Here is a 25,825-nt window from a genome sequence, read left to right as displayed (position 1 = left end):
TTTGAAAAGGTAGGTTGGATGCTCTGCTTTTCATTCCCTAAACTCCTAATTTACAGGGGAAAGTGTCAGAATGGTAAAGGGTAAATCTCATCTCAGTGTGAAGTGATACCATGTAACTCCTTTGTGTCCTTACTAAAAAAGATCAGGAATTACCTGCCAGGCTCTTATCCCATTTTCTCATTCCAGTTACATAGCAATTTATGTTTAAAGAAGGTGCAGTGGCATAGAGAACAGCGTTACTCCACGGGAAGCTATTTTTAATCCTTTCAACTCCATTTCTGGATTTTAAAACTGTAGTGTTTGTTGCTTTATTTAATCAAGATTTGTTTCAGCTCACTGCTGCCATGCCTGACTCCCAGCAAAGTACAAAGCAAATAATTCAAAATATAAAAACTGATAGGGGGATGGTGCTGTGCCAATTTGCTTGCTTGCAGGGTTAGGAGCTGAAAACGCAAGCTCGCCAGGCTCAGCCCAGTAGTGGCATTTTGCATATTGAAAAGTTCCAAAACTTTAAAACAGAAAATATATTTTAAATGCTACTAGTTGTTCTGGTCTGTCTAGGGTGAAAAAAGAAAAATAAATACTTCCCCTCACCCTTCAGAGAAAATAACAAACAACCTTGAAATCAACAGATTTTGCTCCTCCTATAAGATCCAAATGAGGGGAAAAAATAATAATCAAAATTTTTAAGAAAATAAAAACAAACCTCAAAAAACCCTCCCACCCTCTCCTCACTAGAGGAGCAGCCTTTTCAGGACTGACTTTTATCTCAAAGCATCAATTTTAGAGCCTCTGAACCTGCAGAAACTGCTTGCCAATATTCTAAAAATGAGCTCACCACTACCCATAAAAGTCTACATAGCATTTAATCCTCTTTTTCTGTGTACATCCTAATTCTATACAAGTAAGGAGGAGGGTGAAGGTCTTGGCAATTATGCAAAGACTTGTTTTGTTTGCAGGCTGTCTCTAATGGGATGATAAACTCCTTGATGCTCTTGCTTACCATGCACCAAGTAGACAATAGCTCAGCAAAGCAAGTAATTTCTCCTGTGACCAATGATAAAAAGAGGAAGCCAATGCTCCCTCAGGGGAGCGCTCCTAAAGGGACTTTATAATATAGAAAACAAGACTAGCTCCTGTAGAAATATACCAGCTACTTCGACACAAATAGCTCAGAGACCAGGAGGCACAGCAGGAAAGAACAAGCTGTGCCAGTTACCTTCAACCCTCAGAAGGTGTTTGGCAGCTTGAACCCATGTTCCTGCAACTATATGTAATCAATAATGGGACTGCCATGTAGACATACCCTAAAGTCAAAGGCAGATGTTAAGTAGTAGCACTTAGAAGACCATTAATTATGGAATTAAGTATATCCTTAATCACCAAAATACTTGACAATTTAAGTTTAAATAAGCAGTAATTAAATTCAATTAGTGTTGTTACTTGCAGGTTATCATTGTGATTTATATAAGTAGTACAGCTTTCATATGGGGTGAAACCTACACAAATAGTTACCCAGTAAAAAGAAAAGTGTATACTAAAAGAAGTAAATTACTTTGTCCAGAGACTGTACTTCTAAAGAGTCAATTCTAAATGGAAACCCAACATGAAAGGTATTAACAAGCTTGCATTACTAGTGCTACAATAATAAAATACTGTTAATTATTAAATCTTTTGAACGCTTTGCATATATGTGTTAATAGTACGTGGTTTAAACAAATAAATCTTTAGAAGCTGGATTAAAATTCACTCCACACTACACCATCTAATTTCTAGTCAGCTACCATTAGTGGGAGTTATTTAGCCAATGTTTTTCATGAATCAACAGCAAAACAGACCAACACCACTGTGTTTTTAAGCATCCTGAATTGTATAAATATTATAACACTGAAATGTTACAACATAATTTGTCTTCAGAGTTCTGTAGTACATTGTGGTTTCATTTGCAGCTAGACACCTTTGTAGGTGTCCTATAAATGGAAGGGACTTATAAGGCATTCTCAAACATGCAGATGGGTATGGCTATGTGATTTAAAAACACAACAAAGAAAATCACGTGATTACATTGCTTTGTCCCTTCATCTAATAATACTGAGACTTTTCCTGAAGATTACTCAACAGGAAACTACCAACCTTCATACACCTTGGTGGCCTTTTCTACATCTTGTTAAATAATATCAGATGGGCTCAGAAAATCCCTGGGAGGAAGTCTTGTACATTTTGGAGGTTATGTGAAAAACTCATGGATTTGTGCCCAAAGAGGTTTGAGTTTGGAATCAGATGAACAGCAGTGTAGAAAACAGAACTGATGCTAGAGACCTGTCAGGTGGGTCCTCTGCCTTTTCCCGCCACACATGTAGTCATCTGAGCTCTCACTTAAATCGGACACAGATTCTCACAAGACCCATATACACCCTCTCTCCTCTTCCTGCCCTTTTCCCAGCTGCTTCCAGCTAAGTTCCTGCCTCCCTCCAAAACAGACTCTGTGACAAAGAAAAAGCGGGAAAACGGATGAAAAGAGTTCAGAAACAATGAGAAATTTTAAGTGTCACTGGGTGAGTGAGGAAATTGCACCACAGAGGATGGAGGCAACCAAAATGGAGACAAATGACCATAAGCTGTCAAAATGGAGACCGAGATTCCTCAAGAATAAATTAGCTTATCTACAGTGAAACCAGTGAAGCTACATTATTCTACACTGATTCCTTGGACTGCCACAGATATGACTATAGTATAAGACATTCTGGCACATTAGCTAAATTGCAATACTTAACCAGGTATTATTTCAGACCATATCCCGCAAATGAAAAGAAAATGACTTACTATACTCCTCAGTGAAAGAAAGATTACGTAAAAATTTCTATATTTCAAGAGGCAAAGAGCACATGGAATCCATTACAGACAGACTCTGGTGTCTATTATATATTAGCTGATGCACGGTAATTTGTTAAACTGCAGTATACTATCCAAGCATATAAGGGTTCACCTACGAATAAGGGTGAAAAGTCTACATGATAGGTCTCGAGGATAAAGTGCACCAGAAAGTTTATCTTTCTGTTGCTATGGCCAAATACGCATGTTACTCAGATATCAGTTAGATGTATCATTGTTAGAAATCTGACACAGATTATTACTAATATTGATAACATTTAAAATGGTCAGAGCTTGCCTGTATTTTCTTTAACATGTGAACTTAGCTTAAATTTACTAGTCAGAGTCAAGGCTGCTTCTATTAAAATTCCCCTGTCCACATTAGCATTTTGGTTCAGAGCTAGAGTGACATTTTGAAGCACAATCCTCGTCTTAACTGAGTTCTGGTTCACAAAGCAATTCTGTGCCATAAAAAACAGATTCCTGTCAGAAGAAAGGAAATCAGAAGCTCCTCTACTGATTCACTCCAAACCCAGATGAAGACGTTACAGTACAGACTGAGGCATGAGCGACAGTCACATATTCACCCAGTGTCTGCAAAAAGTGCACACACCACATAGCACTCCTGAACCATGCAGCACGCTCACAAACCCCTCCGGTAGATCCCATACTACAAATCACCCAGAGTTATACCTGATGTCAGCCATGACATCGTCTGTGAGATGTTCTGTTCTCCCACCATCTACTGACACTAACGACACAGACTGGTCCTCATTTCAGCCACAACAGAAAGGCTCTTTTGCATCACCGGAAGGTATTCTCAACACTGACATCAGATCAGTAACGTGTGGCCCACAGTCTTGAAGTAACATCATAGAATCATAGAATATCTCAAGTTGGAAGGGAACCATAAGGATCATCAAGTCCAACTCCCTGCTACTTGCAGGACTACCTAAAACTAAACCATAAGACTAAAGAGTGTCATCCATACACTCCTTAAACTCTGACAAGCGTCAAAATACATCCTGCCCTTTCACCATGCAAGAGGTAAAGGTATGGCTAAGCCAAGCTTGAACTCCGTGAACAGGATACAGCCTCATGCTCCAGACTGGCCGGTAGTACACAGTGAACCTCACCTCTGCTAATATGCCTGCTCTTCTGGAAAAGGTGCCAGTATTTCTTCTTTGAGTACATGGCCAGTTAGCAGAGATTCACATCATGAGTCCTCCCAGTGAAGTTTGCTGAGACGTCCATAAACTTACCATGAATCCCCTCCAGGAATCCCTGACAATGCAATTGTAGGAATTCCTATCCACCTTGGACAGAGCACAGATGCAAATGTGGACCCTGTCAATACCCCCTGCACAACCTAGGAACACACTATCAGAGGCAAGAGGAAATGAATGAGTGTGCTCTTTTGGGTCTGCAAGTTTTGCATCCACTGCCAGGTACCCCTGTTTCAAGGATGAGATGATCCTGGCACTCCAAATTAATCTTTTGGACCAGGACTTTCTGTCCCTTGTGGGTGAGCCAATCACAGAGGAAAAGACTCCAGAAAGGTCTTCAGCTTGTTTTTTTTTTCCTTAAAAAGGGTTCAAAAGGAAAGGTTTCACTTCACTTGAGACTTCCACACAGATCAGCTGCTGCAGTCTACCATAACTCCCTAGAGTACCTTGCAGTGGACAGTGCCAAATTCATAATGAGAGTATGATGGGACAGCAAACACCTGGTCACCCTGAGCAACACACGCAGGAACAAAACCAAGGCTCTGCCACTGATAGTCAGAGCACTCATGTAGAAATTGAGATGCTGTCACCTTGTGGAATGACACTCTGGAATGACAACATAGTACTTCCTAGGGAGGTCTGCAGTCAAAGAACCCCCATCTTTGGGACAGCTTTTATTCAGAAAGCTTCAATCCATAAAGTATGGTGACAATGCTCAGCACAGGGGACCCAATAAAATCCAAATCAAAATTTCCAAACCGCAAGTGAAGATGAGAGAAGCCTCAATAACACCTTTGATCTACTGGTCTGCTCTTACTACACCAAATTTCTTGCTTGTGGAGACATAGACTTTATTTCCATGGGAAGAAGGAGAAAAACTGTTGAACCACTATACAACAGTAAACAACTGTATAATCTGTAAGCTTTCCTACATAAAAGCAGCACTCTAAGGAACTGTCAAGTTAAATTCTCCCTAAATCTTTAGGATGTAATCAGAAGCCCATTGCTATGATAGCTACTGTTATATTTATGACTACTACTGGACAGAACAAATATTGTATTCCAGCTGAAGACTCAAACTGAGGATTCAAAGGATTCTGCTGGATATAAAGCAACAAGTATTGCTGATCTAAATCAAACTTGAAGAATCTACTGCAATAAAATCTATTGGCAATCAGTTCCAGCATCCCTAATGAACTGAAAGAATAAGTGAATTTATTGTAGAGAAACAGAGGTAATTGACTGAAATCAATGGCAAAATCTCTAAATTGTTTCAATATAATTATTTCATCCACATTTAAAGCGTGTGTGTGTGCATACATTTTATACATTTCTATAAATATATGTAAATATTAATATATAAACACATGTAAAAAATGTAGCATCATCTACAAAAATATAAGATAAATATCAACAGAACATACTGAAAGATATTTTCATTTAAAATCAAAATGATGATTAATAACAATGTGGCTATTATGAGAAACAAAGTTTCACAAAAAGTAAAACATACCTGATAGAAATTGGGCCAGAAAGTGCTAATTGCCAGTTCTGCTTTGTTCCAAGTTGCAGTGATAGATGTGTTCCAGACTGGACTACCAATAGGACCACCATTAACTTTCACATATATATTCAAAGTGCCAGGGCTAGATCCACTCTTGCTTGAAACATAATAGTGGAAATCAATACAATGCGTATCATTTTCTTTCAGATGGGGCAGCAGGAGGTGAGCTTTCTGTCCTGCAAATCTCCCGGATGTATTCACCAACATGAAAGAACCTGCAAAAGAAATTCACTAGTTCAATTTCTTCTTTATTTTATTTCATTTTCCTCTCACTAATATGATGATTTGTATTAAAGCATCATAAAAAAACAATAATTCTGCTCTGTTGCTACTAACATAACAGCAGTTTGTATTAGGTAGGTATTTAATCTCAAATTACTTTTGAGAATCTCAAGATTCTTTCCAAAGCTAGTAACCATTAGAAACCTTATTTTACAGTTGGAGAAAGGAAGAGACAAACAAAAAAAAGAACACTGACATGACCTGCACTGCACTGAATCTACAGATGTTAAAAGATTGTAGGTCCCAACTATTCAAGCTTTTCTACATGCAAAAAAACCCACGTGTGGCCAGGTTTTAGTGGCGCGGTGGCTACGGGCATGTCTTCTGTGAGAAGATGCTAAGCGGCTAGAAGCTTCTCCCATTTCCAACAGAGCCAATGCCAGCCAGCTCCAAGACAGACCTGCTGCTGGCCAAGGCTGAGCCCACCAGTGATGGTGGTAGAGCCTCTGGGATAATGTAGTTAAGAAGAGAAAAAAAACAAAAAACAAACCCTTGTGCAACAGCAACTGCAGCAGCGGGAAGGAGAAGCAAGAATGTGCAAGAGAAACAGCACTGCGGACTCCAAGGTCAAAGAAGAAGGAGGGACAGGAGGTGCTCCAGGTAGCGGAACAGAGATTCCCCTGCCGGCTGTGCCCCTGCAGCCCATGGACGTCCACAGTGCAGCAGATCTCCACCTGCAGCCCATGGAGGACCCCACACTGCAGCAGGTGGATGTCTGAAGGAGGCTGTGACCCCATGGGATGCCCATGCTGGAGCAGGGTCCTGGCAGGACCTATGGCCCCATGGAGAGAGGAGCCCACGCTGGAGCAGGTTTGCTGGCAGGACTTGAGACCCCCTGAGGGACCCGCACTGAAGCAGTCTGCTCCTGAAGGGCTGTACCCTGTAGAAGGTACCCATGCTGGAGCACTTTGTGTAGAACTTTAGCCTGTGCAAAGTACCCATGTTGAAGAAATGAAATTGAGCCTGGGAAGAAGGAAAGGGTGAGGGGAAGATGTTTTAACATTGGTTTTATCTCTCATCCTATTCTGATTTGATTGGTAATAAATTGAATTAATTTTCCTGAGTCATCTGTTTTACCCATGACAGTAACTGGTGAGTGATCTTCCTGTCCTTATCTCAGCCCACAAGCCTTTTGTTTTCTTTTCTCTTCCCTGTCCCGCTGAGGAGGGGAGCAACAGAGCAGCTTCGGTGGGCACCTGGTGTAAAGCCAGGGTCAATCCATCACACCAGTCACAATAAAACTGAGAAGAATTATATGTGCTCAGATGGTGGAATGCGGGATGTGTTCTCAATTCCTTAGCCTTACTCTAGCTCATCACCAGCTACGTCCTTGACTGATTTAAGTGTGACAATTGTTTCCTGGCCTCAAGAGCTGAGAAAAGAAGGAACAAATTAAAATACCCAGCAAATTAGTAAGCTTTACAGAGGAAAAAATGTTGGGGGAGGGGAAGGAGAGGTGATTTTTAAACTATCATCCCAGCTTAAACAACAAACAAAATATTTAAAGGTATAGTTCAAATAAAGTTACATTCAAATAACTCTCACATGAACTTGAATGACTATATAGGCATATTACATTAGAAAAATACAACATGATTTTCAAGGTATTCAGATTTCTGGCTTGAACAAACCCAAAGACAACAATTCTATTAATACATATACTATGATATCATAGAAGGAAATAAAATTCAACACAAAGACTACTTTGGAAAGAAAACATATCAATAAAATACATTAGGCTGCTTAAACCCTGCGTTTTTCATAGAAGTCAAGAAATGTATATTACAGGTACATTCTATAAATGCATAGCTAAGTGCTCTTATAAAGAGATAAGCACTCACGCTTCTCAAACAAATATTAGAAAACTTTTCTTTATATTTTTTTTTTACTTTGATAGGTGACGAGGCCTTGGAATTTCAACAAGATGCAACTTCTGAAGTAATTCCTTGAAATTGAATGTTTTTACAGAACCTTGGTCAAGACTGCATCTTTATCTTAAATAGCTTTAACTATTCAATAATACAGCTCTGCAGTCACTTTAAATTATTTATCAAGCATAACTTCTCATTAATTTTCATTGTAGACATCATATCTGAGTTTGTAAAATTGACAAAAAATTGAAATTAATCATGATACATAGGTTCTGAATGTTTTGCTTCCTAAAAGGCATTATTCTGTATTAAATTTACAGACTGTTAGTTACTATAACATATTGAGACAAATTCTATTCATTACTAACACAAGATAAAAGTCACTGAATGTGTTTTCCACACTCTCCTAGAGAAAAATTATTATTTTTAATTTAGCAGAAGGAAATAAGGCAAGATCCCCGTGCTTTTCCATGCAAGGACTGGTTTCTACAAGTTTCTGATTACACTCTACTCAAATGTATATCACTCAAATGCATGTCACACATCTGCAACATTTTATTTCTTGCTGTGTTTCAATATTCTGAAATGTAGGAAGGCCATAATCAGAAGAAAAAAGGACATACACACACACACACACATCCACTATTCTAGACACAGCGGCCAAGAGGTGGTAATGTTGCTCCTAACCCACTGGCAGAAGTATAGGAAGGAATACTCTTTATTACTACTTTTCACATGTGCTTATGCTGTTTCAGCCTGTCACAACAGTTCCCCATTTACATACAGAATGCCCTGTGTGTTTTTGATTTGTAATACAAACATCTTCAAATACTCCAACGCAGAAAGAATAGAATTTACTTCCACAAAGACAGTAAGAAGACTCTTGTCTTTATCTTATACAGAGGAGACTAATCAAGTTAGTAGACTTTGGTATTCCCAATACTTTCTATAATATGATGGCTCCTAAGGTGTTTGTGGTCTTGGGTGGACTGAAGTATAAAATTCCCCTGTTTGCATTTTTATCCTTTTGCTCAGTTATTAACTAACATGCTGAAGGGTGAGAATAGACACTCAGCTAGAATAAGAGTTAGTCCTGCTATATTACTTATAAGACGTTTTTCCATCTTTGTAACACAATAAGAGGTTAAAAATAAAGCCCACAAAAATATATGGGGGTACAAAAAGGAAGCAAATAATTTTTTAATTTAGCCACATTGAACTTTACTTAAAATAGGCAGGAAAGGAACAACTTTTCCTTCCATCAGATAGGACATGCCCTGCCATTCAATTCATTTATTTAAATTTAAAATGTAACCCCCTTAAAATAGTTATAATTTTCTAAGTTACTAAAACAACACTTAGAGCACTCAGGAAATAACTAAAAATTAACTGGCAAGCTTTTTTAAATCTTACCGCTGAGAACACCATGCAGTAATACCCATCTTTTTTTAGCCACCTTAAAGTTTAGAACTAGTTTTACATTCAGTGCTGCTAAGAATCCTACAGTTGTTGACAGAATATTTTTAAGAACTATTTTGCTTATAGCATCCTGACTCATGTAGTAGGTATTGCAAAACCAAACCATGTGAAAAATTATCAGTGGATTAAGAAAAGGAATATAGTTAACCTATTTTGAAAATCTGTCTGTAACTCCTTTGTTTGAAAAGTACAGAAAAATGTAACTGTAAACAGAATAAATCCTACTTTTCTTTTTGCAAGAAAAGGGAATCTCTAAAGAGAACTAAATTAAGCAGCAGTATGTCATTTAGATGTGCTGGTTTAATTTTTCTGCTAGAAAGTGTCTGGTAAGCTCTTGGTTCATTGGGCAAGGAGTAGGATGTAAATGCACCCTTTTAATTGTTTGACTAAACTGTCGTCTGAGTCTCAGGATATAAAACGCTTATCAGTGCCATGACAGGTAAACTACATCATGTAGGGTCTTTTGGGGCAATTTGATTTCCCACTTGGGAAGGTCTCTACAATTAATGCTTTCAGAAGCTGCACTTTCTTCTGTTCCAGCACACCCAGAGCAGCACCCTCATTCATGCAACTTTAACAGAGGTGAAAAACAGATATTTGGCCATCTAGCGTGACCTTCTAAACCCAGAGCTGATTAAGTAACATGTAATAGCTTTTTGTATCTAACACAGTAACTTCTGCTCTAGACTAAACATAGCCTCTAGATGGTGTTTAAGGAAGTCTTTCCTGAAGAAAGTAGGTATCTACATGACAGATCCAGGAAAATCCAACTGCAAGAGACTGGTTTCAGAAGAGAACAGACTTCTTGCACCAGGCACGGGCATGAACCACAGCTTGTGTGCATGAGAATGAAATCCCAAGGTGCCTGTACAGTAAGCTATCTAAAATCAGTGTGTTCAATGCAGAGCCACTTAAGCCACCCAGTGAAGAAAAACTGTATCTAGATACATCTGCAACATGACTCATCCTTGAATGGCATCCTTTTTCGAGATACAAGAAAGTGCTCTGTCTGCCTAGAACAGCTATCACTGCTTTTCTGAAGATAAACGCTTAAGTCTCTTCTTTCAATGGGCCAGATGAATGTGAAACGTTGACACAAGTCTCAGGTACACACAACCACTAACACACGAGCAAATCTGAAGTTCAGATATCAGAGCTCTTTGTTCTGGGGGGGACTGACGAAGGTTAAGCAAAAACAAAACACAGGTAATAAACTTCATGGCAGTGCCCATTTGGTGCCTTAACCCTTTATTAGGCCTTGTCTTTGAAAAACTGCCATCTCATAAAGGAATTCAGTATTTTGTTTGGCAGTATCTGTTTTTCCAGGCATATGAATTCTGATAAAGATCAGCTCAGCTTTTACATCTAGTTTTAACTATGGATTTCCCCACAAGAAAAGAAAACTAATATGTAATGAAAAGGCATAATCATTAGACAGAAATCATTATATATATTTTACTTAAAGCCATACCGTGTGCATAAAGAAAAGGTGGATTGAATCCATTAAAATCTTTCTCACAATTTTTTTCTAATCTAGTCAACTTCTTTTCAGTGTCAAGTCACACAGAAGTTTTCTTTTTCAACTTTTACTATTGGCATCAGGTAAACGGATTGCTGAAATAATACTATGCCAGAAGGTTATACGTCTAAAGCATGTGGATAAACTAAATACAGAAGTAAACACTTAATTTTGACAACAACAACAACAAAAGAGGGTTCGTAGCCACCACAAAAAAAAACAAAAAAAAAAAAAACAAAACAAAATAAAACAAAAAAAACCAAAAAAAACCAAAAAAAAAAAAAAAAACAAAAAAAAAAAAAAACAAACCAACCAACCAAACAACAAAAAACCAAAACACACCACAGCATACTTTCTTACACTGGATCAGTTCTCCGGGATGTCTTATCACATATTTGGTCACATGAGAAATACATGCAATAAATATCTGCAACTATTCACTGGTATGTCTACTAGAAAACAGTTATCTGCCAGGAAACAAGGATTCAACAAGAAAACATGTAAAATTATAATCAATTCAGTACTCATTCATAATAAGTGATAGCAAGTGCACATATTACTATATTCTTTCTAAAATGTCTGATTGCCTTAGATATACTTTCATGTCTAAACACAGTCAAAAAGTTGAAATGGGATTTACCTGTGTTCAGTGCTTAGGTCTGTGTTTAGACACTACATGTAATTTAATAGTTTGAAAATACACACTGAAATCAAACTAAAAATAAAAGCTAAGTTAGCTGATGGTGCTCAGCATCCACAAAATTCAGGCTTCTTTAACCCACAAACTTGCTAAATTATCCATACGTCACCATTTTAACCAGAGAGTTAAAATCAACAATGTGGTGGATTTGCTACAGTTTCCTGTTGTTGTTTACAATTCCTAACTGCAACATGTTCCAGCAGTAATTCAGCAAATATTTGGTTCATTAAAATATTGATTCTAATGAGATGGAACACTTTAAAAAGAAAATATAGACTAGAATTGCTCCAGAGTAAATGGGCAAAGTAACATCCTGGTAATTCTCATTAGCATCAGTGGAAATTTTCTCTGAACTAAGCGTAGAGGAAATTTTATACACAAAATGATGGCCAAAAGACAGAGTGACACAAGAACAGCAAAAAAAACAACACCCAAACAAGTATTTGTTAAAAAAAAAATAATCTGACAACCAGAAAAACAATGTACAGTCCTACAAAAATGATGGAAAAGCCACAAGAGAGATTTTCCAATCACTTCCGCAAGTTTTCACCATGTCACATCACCTTGTTAAGAGACGCTTTTTATACTTGGAATGTCAAATGCAATGAAACTGAATGCAAAATCATTTTTCATGCATGAAGAAAATCTGACTAGTAAGCAAGCAAAGTTATTTTGTTGATTTTTCACCAGTCTTATAAATGGTTGAAGACAAACAATTCATTTTCCTTCCAGACTGTGACAACAGACACTACCTATCCAGGTTATAATCACAACCCTATTGTAATTTCATTGATGTAGTAATAAATGTAGGTTAAAAAGTGCCAGTGTTTAACTTATTTAGGCATCAGTATTCGTTGATTTTGACTGCGAATATTTGAAAAATGTGCTAAACGAAGGAAATCAGAAAGTTCTATTTTAAGAAAAGATATTATATGTATTACCTTATTAACAAAACACCCTTCAGGTGCGTTAACATCTCTCTGTAAGGCTGAAAGGTACCAAAAATATATTTTTATAAAAAATTCTGTGATTAGGTAGATACAAAGGGTTACTTTTTATTAACAAAACAGCATTCCCTGAATGCCAGCCCATGCTACTGCCACCATTCACAAGGGGCAGGTGCCTTTTACCAGTAAAATGCCACTGTCTGTGAGGGCTGTGAGCGCCCAATACTGCACGTCTGACTGCCCGAGATCCTGGAAATGCTGCACAGATGCCAATGAACTGTAAGGTTCAAGCGTAATGGGTCACACGGGCAAAGTCAATATATACGTTCTTTTATTCATTATATTTTATAAACATGTGCATGGGCCGTCTTGGAAGCCCTGCGGAAAGCAGACAACCTGAATTTAGTAACAGCCAGCCTTGGGCTTTAATTCCCAAAGGTAGTAAACAGCAGTTTTTGTCTTCAGTATTTTTTCCCTACTATTTACTCACTTCACAGATAAAGGAAAACACATTTTCATGCAACATTTGAAAATGATGGAGCTGCTGTAATTTGCAAAGCCTCCCAATGCATGACCAACCCTACCGAAGGGACTCGGAACTTGTGCTCAGAGGCAGCGCTGCCAGATGCTGTGCAGGAGGTGACCGCGCACAGACATCAGTGTCGCTCGCACCCCTGACCTGGCATCGTGAGCTACGCCAAAATACACTAGGTGAGAGCCCTCCCTTCGGTGCCTCAACTAACATCCATCAGTTCTGTTCGTTAACTTACAAAACATTCTTCTCTCAGGTGAATTTTAAGCCTTCTTTTGAAAAATATTTACTCATATTAAATTTCATGTGATAATGTTAATCTTTATTTATTACCAAGCCTAAAGAAAATAATCATCTCAACTTCCAAACTGTTTATCTTCCAATTTTTCAACTAGTAAAACACTTGGGAAAAAATCTGTTAAACTAGTCTATCACAAATTCTGCGTACTGTTCGAAAAGATCAATCCGCTTCTACACATAGTGCCATCTTTGTTTTAGCAGAACAACTAATAAGCCTTATAATTCTTTCACCAAATTCAATTCTTCAAATTCTTCCTCATCTTATCTGCATAGACATGTTTTCCATTATTTTCTTAGAAATTGTTTTGATCAAATGCAGACATGAAATCACAGATTTCTGATTCATGCATTTCTGCAGTCCCTTTTCCAATACCCAGTAATACCTAGAAGAACTGTTTTCCGATTAATGCTGTTTGTTTTTTTCAATCCTTTTCAATATTTAAAGAATTTCAATATTTAATGAATTTCACTATTCATCCTATAGTCTTTGTTCTGTTTCCTTCATGACTCTTCTACATTTTCAAACACTGTATTGACCTTTTGGAGGCTGTTTTTTATATAACTAATATTACCTCTTTGCAAAAAATGAGCAATGTATAGAATTCTATACAATGTTCACAAACCACTACAGAAAACAACTCCATGTGGACAAGTTCTGAGTGATCTGTCTGAAGTCTCATGTTCAACTTCTGAATCAACCATTGTATTTTAGAAAAAATAGAAAGCAATGTAGGAAAAGGCAAATTATCCACGTTAAAGTATTCCTGATGTTAATGAACAAAAATAAAAATATCCTCTGGGGCAGAGCTAACTTGAAAATAAAAAAACAAAGGTTATAGGTGAAGAAAAGGAAACTAAGTGAGGGAGGGTTTCAATTAATGGAAATTAGAGAACAATGTGGATCTTTCCGAACTCTCCTTAACATAGAGTAATACAAAAAGAAACTGGACTCATTGCTACCCTCAAGCTTGAAGAGCAACAGCCTTTAACAAAAGGGATTCAGCATTTCTGAGATGAAGGTGTGAAGTCCTCCATCCATATGAGGCTGTCACAGTGGACACCCCTAATCCATTTTCAAATCAGTACAGTTCCAGAATACGAACTTTCTTTGAATATATATATGCAAAATGGGCGAAACTACAAATTGCAAAGTATTTTTTCCATCTTCCACTGTTGATAAAGTTGATCGTTTATGAAAAAAAAAGGCAGCAGTATTGTCCTACAGCTGAATGGTTAATACACAGAAGATTATAAGGCTCTGTATTGTGAATCATATGTGCACTTAATACTGAAGAGAATATATTAATCTGAATTAAAAATACTATGCAGAGTATTAATGGAAAGGAAAACTAAAGCTCACAGATTTTAATTTTACCTGCAGTTAAAGATCCTGTAAATATGACATATCACAAGCTCCTCTGGCTTCAGCGTTGTGGGTGTAGAATATCATCAATTTGGAAGAAAGATAAGTTAATGCTGGGTTTGTATAAAACCTTCTGAAGGGTTTGCATTTGAACTGCCATTCTACTCAGGAAGGTAACTGGAAAGGTTTATTATTTTTTTTCAACAGGAAACCTGACTTGCTTGAATATAAGGCACATGAAATTACAAGGTAAATCGCTCTCTCTTTGATAAGGGGGCTGGGCACGGCACAGGCAATGAAGTGTCCAAGGAGTTGTGGTACTCCTCCTGCCCCTCGAGTTCCCAGCCCCAAGACACTAAAGCAGTCCCACCACAAGCAGGAGAAGGTTTCCTTACCAGCCCTGGTCACTCAGAAAAATCCACAAGCAGCTAACCAAAGGAGAGGTTTTTGTTTGTTTTTCAAGGAACTGTGCTCCAATTGGGCTTCAAAAGAGACAAGTTTGGTGCGGGACAACATTCTTGTTTGTTTTAATTTCTGTAAGATCCCTCATCTCATGTTTGGCCTAAGACAATCAGCTCTGGCAGCTCCACCAGAAGCTTCTACAGCCATTGAAGACTGTGCTACAAACTCTTAAAACAATCAAGTGATTTGTAAAAGGCACTCACAATAGACAGATTCCCACAAATGGCAGGTAAAGTTTTCTTCAAATTCTCTCGAGTGCTCATGATGTAGTCAGCTGGATTTCTTTAAAGCCAGCCTAATACCTTTCACCAGCTATAACTTTTCTTAACTTTTATGCTATGACTGGATCTCAAACATGCCAGAGCTTTGAGACAGACCTGTCTGCACCTTTTCTTTAAAGTGAGCTCACCAAAAAATACCAAAAGGGCTTTGAAGAAATGATGTTTTATTAGAACATAAACTTGAACAAACTCTCTTCTGTCTAAAAACCTGTATTCTTTCAGGTGAGATAGATAAAATACAGCCATTTGAAAACAAATACCTCTTCTGCACAGCTGTGTCTCTGCAACAAGGGCCCTTTTCCTCCAGACCTGCTTTTCATGCTAGCAACTTTCAATAGCCTCTATGGTTTCAACGAACTCTACTTGTTCTCCTCTGGGTCAACACAAAAATCTCCTCTCTTTTCATCATATCTGGCCTGGTTTTGTGTCTCTTCCTCATTATTCTATGAAAACTCCCCAAGTGTGAGCTCCCTAGTCGGCACATCTGTTACTGCCTACCCTGTTCTTCCTTGGAAAAGCTCCCATTACCAGGTGCTGTCAAAGAAGAAATCCGCTCCTCCCCTTCAAAGAACTGCCCCGACCAAAAAGCATGCAGTTACCAACCACAGACTTAACACAATATATAATGTACATACAAAAAAAAAATTTAAAAGACACCTTGAACCACTACCACATTTGTCACACACAGAATGACAATAGGTGCATAAAGAATTTTTTGCATGTTCCTTCTGTTTTCAAGGAAATAAGATGATGTTTGCAACTTCACAAACAGAATAAAGCTTGTTTAGCACAAAGGTTCTTTTCCTCCTTCTGAGGGCTACACTCACAGATGCTTCCCTGCCTTCTCTGCTCCTAATCGGGCACAGTTCCACCAGTTGATTCTTTATCCTGTGTACCTGCGGTGAGATTGGAGAGGTCTGCTAGATACATTTGCTAGATCTATCCTAAACAAAACAAGGCAAGTCAAAACACGGGATTCAGTAAATAAAGGATTAAAGGGTAGGAATAGAAATAGTAACAATCAACATGGAAACAGGCAAACAGGTCTTGCTAAAAAAATGGCTGGTTTCACTGTTGGAGGGGATTGCAGCTACTGCTGAAGAAGGTAGCAGCTGAAGGCAGAAAAGACTTATGTGAGGTGCTTAACATACTAAACAAACTGATTAGAGCAGCATAACAGAACACATCAAATGTATTAAAAGCTGAATAACTGATGTACCTATTAACAAAGAAATCCCAGTAAACAAGGGGTGAGGTTCTGCTAGTGGGATTCTCTTTGTATCACTGCTAAACTAGATGCTATTTAACTTCTTTAAAAAGGACATAACAGATATAAAAGTGTTTCCGGGAAAAATTGTAATGGGTGCAAACACTGGCAAAACAACACAAATTGTCTGAGCAGTTCAAATCTAGGCTACTCTCAGGACACAGGGTGAGTCCCCTTCTCCCATCCTGACAGACACAAGGCTGCTGCAGTTCCATGTCCCCAGATCCAGCTGGTGGTGAGGCTTCTCAGCACCAACAGACAGACATACACAATAAGAGAGATGGCCTCCCAGGTCAAATACCGACAGAAAAATAGTGGTTTTAATGGCACCCCTATAAACACACAGAACACTCGCACAAACAGCACAGACAGGATTATCCTGTTCCTCCTCTCCAGCTAACAGGAATTCCAGTGGGACTGACACTTTACCCCTCCCCAGATGCTGCTCCCCAAATTCAAGAGCCTCTCACTTCCATGGTCCCACATCAGCTGCTGGCACTCAGATCTCTTCTACTAACTCTCTGGTTAGCCTGGTTTGTAGTTCATGAGCGTTCTCACACACACACACACAGAAGACAAGAGAGCACCCACACACGAGATGGTTAGAAACAGAATTTAATAAGAGCAAAGGACAGACTGCGGTGATCAAGTATCAGGCAGAGTCCCACAAGCATAGTGAGTGCTCAGCCATTTACAGCTGATGAACCCTTTTTATCCCTCTTCTGCCCATGCTTGCTCCTTCCCAGTCCAACCTCACTCCTGCCTTTGATCCCCACATTAACAGTCACACGTGCAGAGAGGGCTGCAAACAAAATTGCAAGCCGTGTTTTTTGCTGAGTCGCTTACCTATCAACTTTTATTTTATTAGAACTTGCCACTCAAAACATGGGACAGTTGTTTTGTCACTGAAGATAAAAAAATAATCTATAAAACTAACCAACACACACCAAAAATTAATGCTGTAGCCCAGAAAATCTCTCTTCTTTTCTAAGCACATTCTCTTTGCTGCACCACCAATAACATCCGTCATTATTTTTTGGAGACCATTCAACCATGCAATTCAGCATTTAAGAAATAATACTCAGGAGATAAGAAGAAATCAACTTTAACATGTTTCAGGAGAGCTCCTGGGGTAAACCAGTTACTCTTCAGGTAACAGCTTTGGGCGAGTAAAGATAATAAGGGCAGGGGGGAACATGGGTTGATCCTGCATGTTATCCTTATTGAAAAGGGCCATCTCCAAGAACAGGGTTAAGTGCTACTGGTGCTCCCCTCCCTTTCCAATGACAGGCTGAAAGGTTTGTTACACACAGAGGTTAATACAAAAAGCTTCTCCATGGTCAAAGACAGTGAGCTTTACAGCTCTTACAGAAATTCGATTTTGTTTCAGCTTTAGGTTGCTAGGTTAATGTCTGAATAACAATCATACCTTTGTATACTCTTAGAAATTTCAGATCACCCCAGCAATAAGTTACTTTTCATTTAAAAGCAGACTGTCTTTGTACTTCCTGCATACAGTATTCTCTGAAAAGTGCACTGCAACCTGTCCAATTACCAATTTCCTAAATCTCGATAAAGGCAAATTGTCATCATGATACTATCAGGTGTGTAAACTACTACTAAGGTGTTGCAAAGATTAGTATCTACAGTAACACAGCACATGCAAATGTTATCAATCTTTTGAATTCCACTCTAATGTCTGATAGTTCGGCACAGACCTGTAAGACAGAAAACAAAACACAACTATATTGCCTGTGGTGCTATGTCCCACAGCAAACCAGACCGTTCTGAAATCTTGTTTGATATATCAGTAACTTTAGAAGCATATTAACCTCAGGGGACATTCTCTTACTGCAGTAATTTACGCCTGGTTTCATGAGTGTGAATAAAGATAACTCACAAGAAATCTACCTTATCTATCAAAGAGTAGGGTAGAATAAAAACAAAACAACTCCACAGATCTACAGTAGACTACAATGTAGTGTTTAACCCACTCTTTTGAATCAAAGCAACCATCTATTTCTCATCTGTTTAATACATTCATCTGAAAGCTCCCTTAGAGTGGAGTGTATATATCCTCAATTGTTTTACTTCCACATAAAAAATCCTGCTTAGAAATTAGACGCTCACAAGTATGAGTACAGTCAGAAATGCTCCCCTAAAAGATACTTTTCTATTTTGTTTGGATTTGTTTTCTGAACTGAATCACTCATTGAAACTACAAAACACAAGTAGTGGGCTTTTCCTCCAGTTAAACTACAAATTATTTTCAATTAGCATTTACAGCATTTTTCCTCCAGAGAAACCCTTCAAAGACCTTAGGTAGAACGTCCTGAGTAAAAGTCTAAGCACATCAGAGCCTGTGTTCACCTGATGAGCAAGAGGATGGCTCAAAACCTCGACTCTTGAGCCCATGTCCCCACAGGAAAGCACTATGTTACACCAGCATAAGGCACTCATGTGCCCCATGGCAACTACATGACAGTTTAAGCCTTAATGGATAAGCTATGGCACTTGCCACTGGCTAAGTTAGACGCTTCAGATATCTACCTTTTATTGTTTCATAGCAACCAGTCTGCACAGTCAACCTATATTATAACAATATGAAAGCTTTAAAACTGGTATAATAGCACACACAATTGGGTCTGTTACTTCAATCTTTTAACAAAAAAAAAATAAAAAAAAAAAAAACCAACCCAAACGTGCACACAAAACCACACACACAAAAAAACACAACAAAAAACCTCCACCACCACGAACTGAAAATGGTTTAAAATGGAATTTAACTCTAGTCTACACTAAGATTTATATGTGCGTGTCCATACATCAGATTGAAAAATTGCATTAATTGAAATTAATTCCTCTGTATAGGAATTACAGACTCATATCACCATTCCTGGATTTCTTTCTCTCTTTTTTTAAGGCACTTATGCCTTTGCCACAGAGGCAGCTGACAGCATTTTATACCAATTGACATACAAAGCCATATTTCACTGAAGTTTCTTCCTCTTAGGAATGCTGCTACACTTAGCAATGATAGAGAGAAAAGTGACATCTTAAGAGTTCAGGTTTCTTTTTTCCTACCTGTTTTCCAAAATCTAAACCAAGTAAAAAGTACACAGGTGTTTGCCATCCAGGTCCAGGGTCTAAGTTGCATTATAGGGTTACATTGAAGGGTTTCAGTAAATGACAAATAGGAAAAAAAAAAAAAAAAAGGCATGAGGATTGTATTTTCTTAAAGAACTTATTTAACTGTTAATTCCACAAATTTGGAATCTGACCTCTAAAATAAAACTCATTTTGCAAAAAAAAAAAAAAAACAAAAACCAAAAAACACCTCCTTGGCATCCCAGTAAGAAAAAAAGATTTACTCCCAGTTATTTTATTCTAGATATGTTAACCACTACGGTACAGTCTATCTTTAAAGGCTCTTATCTAGAAGAGATTACGTCACAGACTATATCACAAATAATGAACACTGTGCAGGCTGCCAATTTATCTGTGTTTATTGACACAATAATTTCCTTCACTGTGGCAACAGGCAGACTTTCCAAAGACATCTCCACACTGATAAAGAGGGAATTTCGCTTCTCATTCTTTTAAAGAGACTTTTTCCAATGCCCAGAAAGAATTTGAGTCTTGTACTGCTATTGCTATTGACTATGTCCTAGTTAGTCTCAACTTGTACCCACTTTAAATATAGCAGAAAACATCCCTAAATCATTTAAGTCACGTACGTAATGAAGCTAACATGCTTACTCCATGAAACTATGTATTTTTTCCTTGTGCATTCCCATGGAGGATACTGTTTGATACACCTATTTTCAAGTTCAAATCTGCTAGGGATGCATTAAAGATACTGATTTGGGCCTGATTCATCACTGAAATAAGCCCTCCATTTTCCATGACTCACAATCCCAGGAACTAGACTGTCACTCAAGAGAACAACAGGGTCAGGGTTGTTTTTTTTCCAAGAAGGAAAGCATAAGACTGTAATTAACACAAGGGCTTAATGATGTACCTAAGTACCATTGAGGAGAGCACTTGAAGACTTACTAATTTGGCTTCAATAGGATTAAAAATTGAGAAGGCACATGCCTACTCGGAACTCTGATGTTCCGAGTTCCTGCTATCACAGGAATCTGACATTTCACAGCTTCTTTTTTTTTTTTAATTGAAATGCCATTGTATTCACACATATAATTTCAAAAATACCTAAGTGATATAGAAATCCTAGAGTTGATTTTGTGAGAGCTAATTTGTCAACAAAGTACAGCAGCTAAAGACAGCAATTTAGGAGCTGTAAGCTATAAAATGATACCGGCACATACATATACTGCGCATATCAGTAGAGCACCTGAACTAACTCTTGCCCCGAGAAGGCAGTGCTAATTAAGTCAGCAAAACTCAGACTCCTAAGTCACGAAACTACTTTTTCCACCAATAGTTAGGCATTTTTCAGCAGACCTGTAATTCCCAAATCACCTAGAGAGAACCATGCAGAAACTTATTCAGCACCCTTCAGCAAGGTGTTTTCAGTTGAATTTTGTATTAAGGGTGGCTGGTGGTCCATAAGAAAAGTTAAGGTTTGGTAGCAGTGCTCAAGCCAAAATTTTCAAATTCTTGAAAATATTTACCAAGCCCAGAATATAGTTGAGATGTTAAATATCAAGGCACACGAGTGACTCTGCAGGGGGGAGAGGACTAAGTGTTTTCACTGCTGTGAAAGGGAAGCATGTATTTACACATATTTAAAATATACTGCAGGATAAAGCAGAATCAAACTGAAACCAATCTAAAGGATAAAAAAATGGTCTGCACTTTTCTTCTTATTTGACCTTGTCTTAGCTTTAAAGCTTTGAGGCTGAAACTTGGACAGAACAGTAGAATCCCCTGAATTTAATTATATATTAGTCAAAAAAAAAAAAAAAAAGGAACTAAAATGACATTTTTGGGGATCATCTCACCCTTAGTGTGGTAACCTCAAGACCCATTTTGCTTCCCTGTGCTCCCCATAGCAATGTGTCTCTCCCCACTGAAGCTCTCAGAGCCATTTCCTGAGCGATCCCCCAGGTCGCCATTTGCAGCCACTGCTCAGTCCCACCGCTGTGGCTGCCCATGCCAAGCTGGGCTCAGCTGTCAGGAGGACAGAGGAGTCTCCCCACAGGGCCATATCCCCACAGGAGGAGGGATCCCAACCCTGGAGGGAAGGAAGGAAGGAGAATGCCAGCCAAGTCCCTCCATTGCACCCACAGGGCCCTCAGCCAACAGCTCCAACCGCAAAAAAACACTACACATGGCGCATTCATTGCCAGCCCCTTACCCATCCTTCCCCACTCCCAGAATCACACAATGGTTGGGGTTGGAAGGGACCTCTGGAGATCATCTAGTCCAACCCACCTGCTAAGGCAGGTTCACCCAGAGCAGATCACACAGGATCACGTCCAGGCAGATTTTGAATGTATCAAGAGGAGACTCCACAACCTCCTTGGGCAGCCTCAAGGTAAAGAAGTTTCTCCTCATATTCAGATGGAACCTCCTGTGCTTCAGTCTGTGCCCATTTCCCCTCATCCTATCGCTGGGCACCACTGAAAGGAGTCTGGTCCCATCCTCTTGACATCCACCCTTGAGATATTTATAAACATTGATGAGTTCCCCTCTCAGCCTTCTTTTCAGGCTGAACCCAGCTCTCTGTCTTTCCTCATAAGAAAGATGCTCCAGACAACTCCTAGGGCATTATGTATGTTCCACTAATTCTTTATGGTTTAAAACACACATTTCAACTGTTTATTTTACCTAATGGTAGTTGCAATGTGGCTGTGTGGCAGGGAGTGTCCCTTCCTGGCCCCCCAACAGAGGAACCCACTCCCACTGCAGTGCCCTCTGGAGCGGGGAGGGGAAGGCCGACTATGGTGGTGACACGCACCGCAGGGCTTTACTACAGATGCGCCTCAATGTTTCTACCTGCCACTCATCATTAACGTGATTCACATCAACAGCTTCTTAGTTCTGCCCTGCTAATATTAAGAGTAAATTGCTACGTAGGAGCCAGCAGCCTTATGCTGAGCCTTGTATCTAGGTAACCACAAAAATAAGCGGTGTAGGCGGTAGTTTAGGTGTAGGTATGCCAAACCACTCATGAATTAATGGTTCTGTATTTTTAACATTTAATAAAAAAGAACTAGTTTCCAAACTGTCTTATATTTATTGTGTCTGACTGTAGCTTAGCTTAAGTTTGAATAACATACAACTTAGTCTTGATTCCATTAAACTGCCTTTCCTTGTCTGCAAACATGAACCATTTCAATGTCTTCTGAAGCATTACAGACCTTTTTGTTGTTATTTCCAAAGCCTGTTTCACATAACCAAATAAGCTATACTTCAACAGCATTTTATGAGACAAAAAATCATGAGAAATATTATGAAACATTATCATAATGAGCCAGATTACATTAAAATATTAAAAGAAAATTAAAATCCTAAGCTGAATAATTGCTAGATTCAATTATCCTTTACAATATAATAAATACTTTGTTTTTCATGCAGACTGCAAATTGATGTCAAAAGCAGGGATGCAAAGCATGGTGACATAAATTCATTTTTAGGCAAGCAACAGAATCATTGGGCTTTACTGGAGACACTGCAGTATTTTCTCTCATCTAATTTGTTGTCTTCTTATTTTGCCTAATATAAATATTTTACTTAACATCATTGTCATCTGATTTACCAAAAACAATTTCAAACACCACAGTTACTTCTCCTGGAATTTTTGCTGAGATACTTTGAAGCCAGGCTGCCTTACTTTGGTGAATATTTTCAAGTGTTTTAGTGGTGAAGTTTCAAATAAAATGTGTACCAAATTTTAAAGACTTAACTGCAATCAGCCCAGGAATAACTTGCCACGGAAATCACATCATTGGCAGAACATATGCAAACTAAACGCTTCACTTATAGCTCAGATATTTTTTTACAAGTAATACCTACAACTCCAGTACTTCACCAAGATAAAAATAATATAGCCCTCATTCTCCCGTGCACTTTGTGTGTGTTAGACTGTATTTTGTATATAGGAACATCCAGACTCCAGACTATATATTCAAAGCAAAATGGACATGTAACTGAAGAAAAAAAAAAAAAAAAGAAGAAAATGGTGGTAGGTATGGTACCATAAATTCACTTTTAAAATTACTTTGGAAGTTGACTTGTTTTGAAATAGATACCCACTCTTTCAGCTTAAGACTCTTAAATCCCTTATTCAGAAAAACTAGAAAATAAACAATAAATGAAACCAGTTCTTACGAAACACCCATGCTCTGAAGCACAGTGAAAAGCCCAGATCCTCAGGCAAACCAGATTGCTTGCTAAATCTGCTGGATTAATCTGAACATTGAGCACTGCTCACTCTCTCTTTGTTACATTTGTCATATTTTTCCAAGTCATCTATCTTCTATTCCTTCTTATCACCTGCTGAACACAAGAGGAAAGTTGAGAATAGTCTACTAAAAAGTGACTGCACACTTCTTTAGCGGACGTCAGCAATCTTTTTCACATGTTGCACAATTATGGATTTACAAATTCCATGATTAAGATCTGAAAACACACTGAAAACATTTGAAATAAAATTCTCATATTTCTTGAAGTGTGAGAATATTTACAATGAATATTCTGAAATGTCTGCTAAGACACAGAAGTTGCAATGAGAAGCACAACAAATAGCTGTGCACTGAACAGCGTTTATGCACAAAATTACTCGTTATGCCACAGAAGCTGCACACCTCTGTCTGCATTTTGTTTAAAGTTTGCACTAACTTTTCTAACTAAAAAAAAAAATATCTGTTGAAAATTAATCCTCTTTTTACCCTCTTATGTACATCCCTAGATACAGAGAGGGATTTTTAATAATTTGAAATGTACTTATTTTAAAAAGAAAAAAAAAAAAAAAAGAACTTTTCAGTTAGGCAGCAACATCATCCATTCTGTAACACTGAAACTTGATTTTTTTGTGCAGAGTATAACTCGACAGATGTGATGAACAATTAATAGATAAATGTATCTAGGCTATTCCTACTCCTTGCTCATCATTTTGATAAGGTTTGTCATGATATAGGAGGTAAAACTCACTATGCTTTAAGGGAATGTAAGTTAATTTACTGAAAGAATAATGTAAGGGAGATTTTTATGAAATGCTAATTACTTCTACTTCATTATTACTTCAGTATGTGGATTGGCTGATATCAGTATTGTAATGGAGGTCAGTGAGAATGAATCAGCCCAGTCTTCCAAATATACTGCTTCCTCTCATCTTTTTATAATAGTTTGTCACCTTTTCTTGTATTTCAGTAATAAAATTCAAAGAACTCACACCAAGAAAGTGAAAAAGTAATGACTGAGAAGTGTCAATGGTGGATAAGCTCTTACTGCCTTTTTTTTAAAAAAACAACTTCATTCAGAACTGCCCCCAGTTGTAGGGGCTCGCAATATTGCTAATATAAAATAATTTAATTTTCAGTATGGGTTGACAGATGAGAAGAATATGTTATGAATTTGCTTGTTTTGTCAAAAGTCAGGGGCAAAATTTCTGGAATATTTTCTGACAATGGCTACTTCACAAGCAACCTACAGCTTTACAAATGTAGCTGGAAAACAGGAATAATCTTGAACTTGTTTTCTCTAGGATCCCTTTTTTTCCTCAGCTAAATATTTTAAAACAAAACAAAATCAGCACTAAGTCAAATGATTTCCATTTATAAGCCAGTTTTGCTGATTTAAAATCTTTACACTTGATTAGAAAAATTGCTGCCTTGATATCCCCTGAGTAAACATTTCATCAACAGTAGTCCATAACTACTCTTTTCCAACCTTCAGAATAAAAAGCAAAGGAAGAAACAAAGACCTAGGAAAATAAAAAAACTCTATAAAACCTAATGCCTTAAAGAACTAGAGTATGTAATAACTTTATATTTTTACAAAAAGCAAGGATTCCTAAGAAAGCACGTTTTTCTTCTGAGTAGACTGGTTTACTGTGTTAATATTATTAAGAAGTACCGATGTTTATTTCACATCTCCAGAAATGAGTTTGAGATTCTCACAGTTTAAATACCTAAGTCTTTCTTTACATTTCTGGAGTTTCTTGTGGTGCCACACTGTGCATTACGTCTTTG

General features: G+C 38.0%; 1 protein-coding gene across 8 annotated transcripts in view; it reads right to left on the bottom strand.

The window, feature by feature from the left end:
- Positions 1 to 25,825, bottom strand: part of PTPRM (protein tyrosine phosphatase receptor type M) — a 470,229-nt gene that overhangs the window by 312,174 nt on the left and 132,230 nt on the right. For all 8 annotated transcript variants that reach the window (XM_082045023.1, XM_082045024.1, XM_082045028.1 and 5 more), the window contains exon 3: positions 5,611 to 5,876. In XM_082045023.1, coding sequence (XP_081901149.1) covers positions 5,611 to 5,876 — 266 coding nt within the window. The remainder of the gene's footprint in view (positions 1 to 5,610; positions 5,877 to 25,825) is intronic.

Source organism: Streptopelia decaocto (genome assembly GCF_964273445.1).
Source record: "Streptopelia decaocto genome assembly, chromosome: 2".
In the NCBI taxonomy this organism is placed as follows: Eukaryota; Metazoa; Chordata; class Aves; order Columbiformes; family Columbidae; genus Streptopelia; species Streptopelia decaocto.
Note: the sequence above shows the minus strand (reverse complement) of the source record. Positions and strands in the feature narration are given on the sequence as shown.